The sequence below is a fragment of the Protobothrops mucrosquamatus genome, unplaced genomic scaffold (assembly GCF_001527695.2).
Source record: "Protobothrops mucrosquamatus isolate PMUCROS unplaced genomic scaffold, P.Mucros_1.0 scaffold2198, whole genome shotgun sequence".
Lineage (NCBI taxonomy): Eukaryota > Metazoa > Chordata > Lepidosauria > Squamata > Viperidae > Protobothrops > Protobothrops mucrosquamatus.
The window spans coordinates 187,645-201,181 of NW_015388291.1; the positions used below are offsets into that span (position 1 = coordinate 187,645).

The 13,537-nt window shown below is 35.8% G+C and overlaps 1 protein-coding gene across 1 annotated transcript in view; it reads right to left on the reverse strand.

The window, feature by feature from the left end:
• Positions 1-9,463: 9,463 nt before the first annotated feature.
• PDE3B (phosphodiesterase 3B) overlaps positions 9,464-13,537 on the reverse strand; it is a 29,512-nt gene continuing 25,438 nt past the window's right edge. Inside the window, 3 exon segments of the mRNA XM_015824310.1 lie at positions 9,464-10,595; positions 11,260-11,494; positions 11,904-12,062. Of these exon segments, the coding sequence (XP_015679796.2) occupies positions 10,345-10,595; positions 11,260-11,494; positions 11,904-12,062 (645 nt within the window). The 3' untranslated portion in view covers positions 9,464-10,344.

The window sequence follows — 13,537 nt, forward strand, 5'->3', positions numbered from 1 at the left end:
GTTAACTGTTAAAGATAAAATGGCAATAATGTTCATAATCTTGCAGCTTGGACCTCTTTCATAAATAAAAGAAAGATTTATTTTATATGGGGTATTTATTAAATACGTATAAAGGAGTATTAGAAGGAAGAGTAATTTCTTATGAGACTGTATTTTAAATATATCACAATGTATCTCACTCCGTTTTTGTAAAATAAATGAAGCAATACATTGTAAAAGAAAATATTAAATCAACAAATGTAATGATTGGTTGAAATACCATTAAAGCATGTATGTGTGGTTTTTTTTTATTGCTTGTGCTTCACCACAAAGAAAAAAAAGTGAAAAGAAAATTTGAGCAAAAGTATGACATTTTTGAGTATATGTGCAAGACAGCCTACATCTAAATTATATGGTTCTTTTGAGTATTAGAATTCAATTTTCTCTATGCACCTGATAGGTAATATTCATTTATAATAAAAAGCAAAGATACTGGAACTGAGGGAAAGAAATGCTGATTTTTCAGTTGAAACAATTATTCTATAGTATCATTTTTACTCGTTGCTCTTTCCCTGAAATGAGAAAATGGCACTTCTAACTTGCCAAGGGTTTATCCAAAAAAGAGAAGAAGCAAATGAGATCTTCCAGTGACAAAACATGCTTTCTTTCTTACCCCATTCCTTCATAATATTGTCTTGCCTAAACACACTTCCAACAGCCCACCAGGCATCTCTCTTTTAGAAAATGGGAGAAAATTATTTTCCCCCCAAGCAATCAAATAGGATGAGTAAACTGCACATTAGAAAGTTTGATTTGGTGCCAGTTTTTCATTTTTAATGTGTTTAGTTTTAATCTGGTTATTATGCTGTTTTAACTTTTGGTGAGTAGCCCTCCAGGGTTTTAAATGCTGTAAACAAGCAAAACAAAATTGTAATGATATGGGTTCACAAAGAATGTATGTGGCTTCTGTTGGGTTTTTTTTTCCAGATTTTATATGCACTCTCAGTAGTAACTTTTGAAGTTTAATTCATTCAAGGCAATAGCTGGTAAGCATAAATGAAGGATTTCGCCTGAGTAATTTCACAGGTGGTGGTGTTACATTGGAATGCAGCCATGATGAAAAGGATGCACACAGAAGTATTTATTATAATAGTTTTCCTTTAAACAAATGTAATTAGTTTTACCGCCTTATCTTGAGTCTGTCTGGCTTTTAGAAATGTTCTTTGAAGGTAAACAGGCTTAATTTAAAGGCTAAATTAAATTAATTTTTGCAATTGCCGGAGCCTTTCAGTCTTGGGTTGTAACATTGTGACTCGTGACATGCCTGAGGCAGCTTAAAGAAAAAAAAGCCTGGAGTTTAGTGTTTATTCTGGGAGGGTTTTGTGAGCCTTTCTTGGTTTGCACTTGATTCCTGTGTCTTTAAGGGTACAGGGAAGGGATTGGGGGGGTACATTCTTACTTCACTGTGGAGGAGAGCTGAGAAGGCAGGGAGGAAGAAGAGGAGAGGGAGAGAAGAAGAAGGGCCGACCAACCAGCTGGTAGTGGTTCATATTAATAAATATGGATAAATTCATCATACATTTGTCAGTGCAAAGGAAAAGTGATTTAGCAAAGGAACCGCCACCGAAGAAATTAAAACTGGTACTCTTTTCCTTTTTTTCTACAGTTTGTAATATTTTATTAGATTATAGAATAAAATACAAAAATACAAAAGCAAATAGTAGGACATAGTGGGGAGGGAAAAAGTGGGGGGAATGAGGGGGAGAAGGGAAAAAACAGACTTCCTCTATTGCAGTAGAAGGAAGCGTTAACACTGAACCTCAACTTTTTACTTTTCCATAATATTATAAACTAGCCATTTCTATAACAACAAATGAATCTAATCAGTAAAACCAAAAATCCCCCCCCTTTTTTTTTTAGTCATCAAGTTTTTGACACCTTGCTAAGCACTGGTGGCACTCAAATATTGTCATGTCCTAAAAGTGGTACAATCTGTGAAAAGGTTGAAAAGCCCTGCTCTACGCATTGTTGGAAAAAACCCCAGCAAAAATAGTTTCATGAACTTTTATGAACTCTAATGGAATTTAAAAAACTTACCCAGAGTATATTAACGGGTAGCTATTAATATAATTAATATGGGTCCCTATTAATATTAATATATGGGTAACTATATTTATACCCATAATATAATGAGTAGCTATTAATGTTACTGCCATTAATGTTATTAATAAAACTAAGATTATTATACCAGGGAACCATAACATTTTGTTTCCCTGGTATAATAGTTTCATTAAGTGCCATCTTCCTAATGAAGATGAACTTTTAAAAGATTAACTCTCTTTTATGGCATTAATATTAAAAATGGCAAGTCTTGAGGGCTAGAAAAAGAGGCGGATGAGGACATTTTGGCTAACATCCAGACTACACCATCTCTGTGTCACCAGTTTTCCTTGACCAAGTCAAATCCATTACAATAATTGAAGACACCAATAGAAGAAGAACTTACTGTATGTATGAATAACTATTTTTTCTGACTATTATAACGAATTCTCCCTACCATATAACAAACAAAAAACTGATAGGAAACAAAATCATGTGATCATGCTGATGTATATAAGGTGAATCACCCTCTCAACCAGTGACAACAATGTATAACAGCTGACTGCTGGCTTTGAGCCAGGGAAAGACAAATTGGTTCCTTAAAGCAGAAAGCCAAGCGTCTGACCGTATCCAACTGTATACAATTTTGCATCCAAAAAACATTTCTCCACCATGATTGTGTATTAGAATAATTGTGGTTAAGAAACCATCTGCATCCATCCTTGATGTGAAAAATTTGATCTTAGTGAATTATGACCCTTGACAGAGACACATTATGCCATATAATCCATCTAATGCCTAGTCCTCTGCTAAATCTGAGAATCAAAGGGATCCTATCATTTAAGTGTCTATATATGTATGCATGTTGCAGCTTGAACAATAGTTTTTTGAACTTCTATGGAGTTTCTTAATAGCATGAACGCTAAACATTTTAAAATGAGCAACCATTTAACAAAACTCTTATAAGTCAGGAGACATGATTAATATTAATATAGTCAAAAATTTGATTTTTTTTCCATTGCAGAATTGAACAGTTAAATTTAGGTTTCACACACATACGCACACATTTGCAAACTCATAGCTGTGTTTCCCTGAAAATAAGACCGGGTCTTATATTAATTTTTGCCCCAAAAGACCCATTAGGTCTTATTTTGCGGTTAGGTCTTATTTTGGGGGAAATACGGTACTAAATATGTCCATCTGGCTGATGATCTTAACTGGGGCTTATTTTGGGGGTGGGGCTTACATTACAAGCATCCTGAAAAATCATGCTAGGGCTTATTTTCTGGTTGGGTCTTATTTTTGGGGAAACACAGTAGTTGGCAGTGGCCACCTATAAAGACACTATTAAAATTAGGATAATCTGGAGGCTAGACAAAATTTCTGTATCGTATAACTGTCCTGTTCATAAAACATCTAAGCTGTGCTCTGTTTTTTTATAATTTAAATAAGTCACAATAGGATTTCCCCAACACACTAATCCATAAACTTTATATGCTAATTATATTAGTCAGGTTCATATGATGAACTAAGTCACAAACAAGATCCTATTTTGTATGTTGTGTGAACTCTGGTTTTGTATTTATGCACAGATATAATAAAAAATTTTTTTAAAAAAACATAATAGGTGCCAATTTAGCAATCCTATTTCTAGATCAGATATGTCAAACTCGCGACGTCACATGATATTGCGTGACGTATCGGAACTTTTTCCCCATTGCCGACAATGGGGTGGGCGCGGTTTCCTCATGACACATCCGGCCCGTGGGCCGGCAATTTAATACCCCTGTTCTAGATAGTTCCACATGCAGGGGTGGAGGGTAAATGATGACATGCCATTGTGATTTCCTGATACAAAGGACAAGATATGTGGTCAGCTGTAGCTGTCATGATGCTAAGTTGAATCTTTTGGGCAATAGTGTCATAACACGTATGTTCATTTGTTGTCATCACGACTTGTTACAGACACCACTGTGGGTTTCCTTAACCAATAAACAAGCCAAGATAAACTCAGCTTCCTTTTGCCTGGCATAAAGCTATAAGTCTTGGTCTTCAAAATAGAGCAGTCTGGTAATTTCTAGTCTGACGCTCCATAATGGACACCTTTCAAGGCTGGGGCTTCAGTTATTTTGATCACAGCAGAGCCAAAGAAATGCACTTCCTGATCTCATCTAGCAGTGAGTGATTCTGAGGATAACACTGATCAGAGGAGATGAGTCAAAAGTCTGAGTCATTCTGTCTTTTGGCAGCATTATTGGAACACAGGGAAAGCACAATGAGAGTGGTAGGGGGACTTTCTAAAACATTTCACACTGTGTGTATCCCTATCTAATGCATCAGTCTAGATAATAATGAATAATAATGATAATGTAGAAGTTTGGGTGATACTTTCATTTATTCCTCCATAAGTGCAAACTGTTGCCCTTTAGTGAGTTTTCATTAAAATAGTTTCAGTACTTTTCCCCAGCTTTTGGAATAGTTCAGTTGGAAATAGGATTGGTGATACTTCCGATTGACAAAATGTATTGCAAGCTTGAACTTAAGTCATGAAATCTTAAAAAGCTTTGTAGGCATTTAAAAGGTGCTTAAAACTTTTTCAAAACAAACATGATGATTTTAACTTTTTTTATTCATTTTAATTGATATTGTTTACTTATATTGTACAACTGACCATTAGGAGACTAAAGTCATTAGCAATATAAACACTTAATGAATGAATATATATATATAATGTGCTTGTGTGTGGTTCACAAGGGTCATGGGTGAGAAACCTATCTATGGAAGCCCAGCAGAAAATCTGGAAAACCACACTTCTTTGTTTTCTTCTCCAGTCACTAGCCTAGCATTCCTTTTAGTGGCTCACCAGCTGATCCTTTCATCGTACTTTTATTTTTGTATGTTTTGGAGGTTGAGAGCCAAGTGGAGGTAGAGTCTCACCAGATGAGATAAAGAAAACCTAGTTTTTTTCTTTGCAGGAATTTGGCCATGGACGGTGGGTGGTATGGTACCTATCCAAGAGCAATGGGGGGTTTCACATTTTTGTACTTTCTGAGACAGCACACAAACCTATGTTGCAATAGGTAACCCTTAAAACAAGCCATGGTTTCAAATTGTGGTTAAAATTCTCTGCCTGAAGTAAGTTTGAGTGACACACTGTTCTTGTTACTCCTGGATGTGTCATGTTAGCCTTGAGGAACACAAGTGACTCAGGGACACACTTGCCAACTTTGTGAATAAGCAAAAACAGTCTTTCTGCTCAATGATGGCCTCCTTATGGAAGTTTCATAAACAGTGCCAACAAACTTAAGAGCTACTGTGATATACTGATTCAGAAGTTGTTCTAGGACTGGGGAGAGTCCGCTTCTGGACTACCCTACTAACCTTTTGGTAGTTTCTTTCTTCCACTCCAACTCATGTCAAAGGATTATTGTGGGCAAACATAGAAGGAGGCATATGTCCAGTGCCCTTAATTCCTGAAAGAAAGGCACCAAATCTAATAGATAAATATCCAAAGTTGACGTTTACTGCAGCATGAATTCCAGTGGGGTTTGCAGTTCAATCGTCTTGAGAACCCAAGTGAAAGAACCAAATACATCATACTTTATCACTTTATCAACTGCTCCTCTTACAAATCAAATATAAGTCAATAATAATTATGATTTCAACATTTAGGCCACATAGAAATAAAAGACATGTTAAAAATCATGAAAAGTAAAAAATAATGGTACTATGATATCTACTGTATGCTGAATATCAGACAAATTATTTATCTTTTAAAATACTTTATTGAAAAAATTTGCAAAATTCATTTTAAACAAAAATATTCTGTGAAATCAAGGTAAATTAAGCCATTCTTTAGGACACAAATATATGGTTGTCATTTCTTTGGCAAAAGGATTTTTTAGTATTTTAAAGTATATTTAAAATATTTCCAGCAGAGTCCCTAGAATCAACTCTATAAGAGCCAGAAAGAAATCTGATTCCATTCAATTTGATTTCAGCTCAGTTATGATTTATTAGGTTTTAAGTGAAAATAATTATTAGTAATTTGGAAAATAATCAATCTAGACTAGAAATATGAGGTGGAGATGGGTTTTAGAAGCCCTTCAGAAATTAGTGTGAGAAAATAGTGCAATCCTCTATAGCAGGAGTGTCAAATTCGCAACGACACATGACGTGTTGCAACGTATTGCAACTTTTTTGCTATTATTATTATTATTATTATTATTATTATTATTATTATTATTATTATTATTATTATTATTATTATTATTATTATTATTATTATTATTATTATTATTATTATTATTTATATACCGCCCTATCTCCCTTACAGGACTCAGGGCTATTGCCAGAAATGGGGTGAGCACGGTTTCGCTATGATGCATCCAGCCCGCAGGCCGGCAGTTTGACACCCCTGCTCTATAGGGATTCAAAATGTTCTGGAAACCATGAAGGGAGCCTGGAACAGAGAACAGAGAAAGTATAGTGCATCTGGAATTGAACATAATCTGTTCCCACTATTATTGTAGACATATATTTTAGTCTCTAGTAGATGACATGGATGGGAAGCCCTGCCTTCCTCCATATATGAGATGTCAGCTGTGGCTGCCAACATCTTCCCTCTCTACAAATAGGTCGAGGTGGCTGAAGTCCACACTGAGGCATAACTAAAAACTGGAAGGCAGCACAATAAAGATGGAGATCCTGAACATAAGAGCTAAAATGGTTTTATACTTGTTGAAATTCATGGAGCCTTGAACTGAAAAAATGGCCTTTTCTACAGGGAAAAGGATGATATACCCAAGTTGCAATAAGGAAATAGGTGAACTATTTAGGGACACCTATTAGGGAAATAGGAAACCACTGTCTTTGGCAGGCAGATAAGACTTGCAAGATATTTTTTTCTAGCCAAGGGAGGTTCGCAGAGATGAAATTTCTAAGGTTGCCAAAAAGTTCTGCATTTGTCCTCCCCCTCTTAAAGAAAAGCAAACCAGATGAGGGTTCAAATAGACAATTTTAGGGAATGAAGCAATAGATCTAGCAACTGGTTGCTAAAACATATGGGTGGGGGACAGACAATGTCTCAAGTACTAGATCATTTCCAATGGCCAGCTTTACCCTAACCCAGGCTTCAAAGCCTCTGCTTTACATCAGTTGAGTCCATAGTGCTATACTTAACAACAACTATAAATCCCAAACAAATCATGACTGCTAAGAAGCATTTTTCTGCAATCTCATGGTTCTATGCCTTTCAACCCTTTGACTTTTGACCCAGTATCACTGATGGTTTTACTTGAAGCATGCTCCAGAATCCCAGTCAGAAAGGTGCTGAAGTTTTAATGGATTAAGAAAGGAAGAATCAGTTGAATTGTTACCGCATGGAAAAAGACAAGAGCAGATGAACTGGTTTAATATCAAAGGTCAAGAATGGAATGGAGGACAGTATCCCATGTTCATAATGGGAAATATCAGTGGCTCTTTCTTTAGTTTGAAATGGCAGAGTCCCTTTAAAGCAAAAGATTTTTCCCTTTGTTTCTCAATAATTTTCTAATAAAGTAATGTGCAAAAGGAGGATAGCTACAACATTCCCAAATATATGGTCGCTCAATTCTTTGAGCTTGCCAATTACTACTGAGTTTATGCTCAAATATAGTGAAATTCAGCATTCAGGTCGGATCTAACCAAGGACAACAAACTGAAGATGGTGTGGTCTGAGAAGTGCTGGACTAAATTTAAGCAGCTAAAACCAGCCCTCAGTTGTATACCTGTGCTATAATACAGAATATAGTCTATTCCAGACAATACCTTAACTACTGTTGTTTTTGAGAGATGCGTTAGGGTAATGCAACCCTTGATTAATCAATTTAATGCAAACAAGGCCTAATTCTGAATAAAAAAAATCAGTTGGAGAGAGACTTGTATTTCTATGTCAGAAAAGAAAATTGGCTGGGTAACTTTTGCTCACTTGGATTACTTAGGAAGGGCCAGAGGCCCTCAGAGGTCCTGGTGGTAGCTTATAGTTTTGGCACCATTGCTGCTGCTCTACTTTTGATGTTAAACCTTCTTGGCTTTTTGCTTCTTTTTAGCATTTCTTTTCTTCTTTAAGTCCTTAAACCATTTTTCCCAGCACTTTTCTCCCAACTCTCATTTCTAGTCTCCTAACATCCAGTTACAGCAGCTGAGATTCAATGATAAGCCTTTTTTTTTTTTTACTGCTCACCTCCGGCAATGCTCTATGGAGGAAATTTTTCTGTCTTTCCAAGACACCAGCACATTTCCACCAGCACTGGGCATGTGGGAGGAAAGGCATAGGTAACTCTATATTTTGCCTCTCAGATACATAGATTCAGTAATTGAGGGATATTGCCTACCTCTTTTTTTTTCCCTGATGCTTTCAAGTCACTGTTAACTCTTGGAGATTGCCTGACAAATGCGTGCAGTGTTCTTAGCAAGATTTTCAGATGTGGTTTTCCATTCTATGACTAAGGGGGACTAGAACTAAGGGGGACAAAGAAGAGGGAGTCAAGCTATTCTCCAAAGTACCTGAAGGCAGGACAAGAAGCAATGGATGGAAACTAATCAAGAGAGAAGCAACCTAGAACTAAGGAGAAATTTCCTGACAGAACAATTAATCAGTGGAACAACCTGCTTTCAGAAGCTGTGAATGCTCCAACACTGGAAGTTTTTAAGAAGAGACTAGAGAACCATTTGTCTGAAATGATATAAGCGTTTCCTGCCTGAATAGGGGGTTAGACTAGAAGACCTCCAAGGTCCCTTCCAACTCTATTATTGTTATTGTTAACTCATAGTATTCCACTTTCTAGTTTTATGCCCTAACCACTATATCAGATTGCCTCTCCTATCTTGTTTATGTACAGGTTATTGTGTCTGCATACTATTAGTGGTGTATTAAGTATCAAGACTTCACCTAATTGTGCATCTCACAAATTTTTCTAGGAAACATAAGGTGATTTCAAACCAGCACTGATCACCTGGTTCCCTTGTGATTTTGGGTTGTGCTGTCAAGTATTACTCCCTTGAAAAAGAAAAAAAGAAAAAAGTAATCGCTAATTTCCTATTAGCCTCAGATGAAATAAAACAGTTTGGCTGCAATTAAGAATACAATTCAGGAACAACAATAGATATACCTGCCCCATCCAGGTACAAATAGATATTTTATAAAAAGTGAAAGTGAAACTGAGTCAACATAAAATAGACCAGGTAACTGATTTTATGAGAATATAGTAATGTTTTTAAGCTTGTTCTATTAAAGTTCATTCAATAATATTTCTGATATGTTAGATAGATACCATGTAAAGTGACTAAAATTGAGTTTAGAATGTTTATACAAAACCATCTTTTAATTTTTTATGAAGATTACATACAGAGTGAAAGTCAATATTTTTAATGAGCATCTAGCATTAGCCTAAGTCTGTAAATATAAAATCTTTAAAAAATCTAAAAATTTTAAACATGAATCCTGAGAAAGAGTGGAACATATTTACAACATTGATTAAAAGAATAAAATCCTGTAATTATTAAAATAGTTAAATAACTTGTATGTTCTATTACAGAACAATGAAAAAAAAGGCAACAGGGGTATATTTAGCAAATTAGCCTGAATACTCATTGGAAACCTGTACATTTTTAGAAAAATAAAATGGCAGGCTATTTACCACAATAAAAACAAAAGCATCAAACAGATGCAGAAGAAATTCAGTTTTAACCATAAGGACCGGCAAATCTGATTGCAGTCATCTAATGGTTAAATCAATCCAATAACTTCATTAATCAAACTCTTGCAAATTAAATTGATGGAAACTGCTTATTGACAGGCACAGTGATTTTAAGATTCGCATTAAAAACAAAATACCAATTCTAAAACATTACAGGTCTTTGTCTCGAGAGCTTCTATAAAACAGAATGTCCTTGTAACTTGGGTATTTCAGATTGATTTTTCTCCAAACTGTTAATTCCATTTTGATAATAAAAAGTTACTTTTAGGAAGGCAGCAAAACAAAGATACTTGAAGACCAAGCTGGACATAAAATCTTCTCATCATGGAATGCAGTACTGTGTTCAGTCAGTCTATGAATAAAGTCTTTTTTTTTTTATTTCCATATGGCAAAAGTGCATAGAAGTGTGATAATGCTGAAGAAATAAATGTCCTTTCACATTATTCAGTATACTATTTTTCATACTTCTCTCAAGTCTGTCAGTTTACAGCCAGCATTTTGGATAAAAGTATATTCTTGGAGCAGTCTAGGGCGCTGTTATGAAGTCTTTCAAAAGTATTTCTTCTTGTTCTTAATGTCGTTCATCTTCTTCATCTGCTTCCTCAATAACCTGAATCTCATCTGTCTGACATAAGGAGGTATTTCCTGAACGTTCGTTTTCTTCTGGTTTACTTAGTTCCTCTTCTTCAATTATTTTCTTCCATAGTTTATGGTTTTCGTTCAAATGGTATATTAGTTGACTAAATACGCGCTGCCCGTTTTTTCTTCTTTGTAATTCTGCAAAAAAAAAATATTCCAAACTCACTTCAAATAAATAACACTTATTTAGTAAATGAACCATATGTTCAATTTATGTCCTGTTTAAAGAAAAGAAAAGGGTAGAGGGGAAAAAAAGGCCTTTATCATTTGGAAGTTATGGAAGAAAATATTCAGAAAAAAGGAAGCTTCCTAGATAATGCATAACGGTGGACATTCTATTGCAATATCTTCTTTTACAGAAGTCCAGGCAGTCCTTGACTTACAGCAGTGCATTTAGGGACTGTTCAAAGTTACAAAGGCACTGCAAAAAGTGACTTATGACCATTTTTCACACTTGCGACCATTGCAGCATCCCTATGGTCACATGATCAAAATTCAGATGCTTGGCAACTTCATATTTATGATGGTTGCAGTGTCCTGGGATCACGTGATCACCTTTTGCAACCATCCGACAAGCAAAGTCAATGGGGAAGCCAGATTCACTTAACAACCGTGTCACTAACTTAACAACTGCAGTGACTCACTTAACAATCGAGGCAAGAAAGGTTGTAAAATGGGACAAAATTCACTTAACAAATGTCTCACGTAGCAACCAAAATTTTGGGCTCAATTATGTTCGTAAGTCAAGGACTACAGTACCTGTAACTGAAATCAAATTGTTCAAAACTGCATTTGCTCTTACTTGTTCCTAAATCTTCCATTTCCTCTTCACTATCCTCTCCCGCATCACAATCGTCAGAGCTTTCCCTCTCATCTTTTTCAATCCATTGGCCTGGAAGCAAGCCGGCTGCATCATAAGAATTGCAAAGAGGACCAACAATGTCGGTAATAAAAGATTCTTGTAATTTGGCAAGTTGAGGAGAATGTCGGTTCATAAAAGGGCTAATAGGTAGCCCCAGGTTTGCTTCTTCATCTCCCTGGAAATGTATACATACAAAATATTTAGAACAGATTGGACAGAAAACTAGAAGAAAAAAGGGGGACTTCTTCCCATAATCATATCTAGTGTTGCAAAGAGCAAAAATAACTAGGTCTTTGCTTTAAAATTACATTACACTTAGGCACTTTCTAAACAAATGAAATAGGATATAAAAGATGGACACATTTTATGATCAACGTATCTTCCCATAAATAACAGTCTAATATAGGAATATGCAGCCTGCAGGCTTTGTATTACTTACATTCCAGCTTTTGGCATGATTTTAGATCCCTCTGTAAAAGCATACACTTAAATATTTTAAGATTCAATTTTATGCATAAAATCATTCCATGTACAAGGTTATTTGCATTATTTTCTCATATATGTTCTGCTTACAGAAGGTTTACCTGTTCATAAAATTCATTAATAATTCCCTCTGTCCATTTCAGGTGTAGATTCCTAACTTTAGCTGGACCATTGATATCTGCAAGCTTGATGCATATCTGACATATTAACAGTCGATCGCTCTCATTGCTCCATTCAATACCATGCCCATTCATGTTTACCTATTTAGAAGGGAGACAAAGGCATAAACTAAATGTTTTCTTCAATCCTTTCATACCTTTTAATACATAAATTTAAAACTTCAGGAATTTCTTATATAAAGCACAGTTTAATTTGTTGATATATTCTGCAGTATTCTTGTGCAATTTGAACTAACTCCTAGATATATGGCTTACTTCCAAGAAACTGAACTAACTCCTGTCTGTCTTCTGTCTGTCTGCCTATATCCATCTCTTTCTTTCTTTCTGTCTGTCTGTCTGTCTGTCTGTCTGTCTGTCTGTCTGTCTGTCTGTCTGTCTGTCTGTCTGTCTGTCTGTCTATCTATCTATCTATCATCTAGTATTTTTAAAGAATTTTGATGTTGATATATACCTCCTTGCTTCTGTCTAGCATTTTGCACTAAATACTTGCAGAAAAAAACTCACTGAATTCAGCAAATAATTAAAAACCCACAATGCACTGAAATTTATTAATGTTCAGTTACCTGACAACCACCCCTCAAGGAATCTTATGGAGGAGGCATAAATCTTAATTGATTTCCTGAATAAGAGCAAAGAAAGGACCAGCTTGACCTCAAGAAACAAAAAATACACTTTTTCCAGGCATAAGAATACTCAGTATGACTACTTCACTGGCCTGAATTGGGCAGGCGGATCCTATCTGGAGGAGAGACCCCCCCCCAAACTGAGCTATTAAGGATATTTTAAGTAATATCTGCATACTGAAATGGGCTCAGAACTCAAAGCAACAATGTCGCCTCCACAGTACTGAGATAATGGTTTCAATAAGTCTGAAAGTAAGGGACTATGTTTAATTCATGCTGTAACTTTCAAGTAATGTTCAAAGAATAGTCCTATGTAAAGCAAATTATAGTAGTCTAACTGAGAGATGAAAGGTCATAATTCATTATAGACTATAACATCTCCTGACCTAGGAAAGGTTGTAATTGGTGCACTAGGCCAATGTGTCTTCTGGCCATGACCTATTCCTGCTGCTTTAGCAGAAGCCACAAATCTAGGAAAACCTGATGGAGGGTCACCTTGTCAAGAACTAAAGATGGAACTAACCGATGGTGGGATTCGCACCACTTCGGCAGAACCGGTAGCTAATTTTTTGTTGCCCAGGCCCGGAAGTGGCATCCACACAGAGAACCGCTTGTTCACATATTTGAATCCCACCACTGGAACTAACCTATTAGCAGAGGGCCTATGCAAAAACAGCACTTTCATCTTGCTACAATTCATTCTGAATCTGTTCCTTCCCATCTAATCTTTCACACTTCCAGGCACTGGATCAAGACTTCCATCTCATGATGGAATGAATAAACTGAACACTTTACAATGTACACACATATATAATTTCCAGCTTCCACTCAGAGCAATTATGAAATCCACCATTTAAAAACAAATCGTATGGTACAATCAACTATACTCTGCTTCATCATACACTTTTAACAATTTAACAAGGATTTAGATTA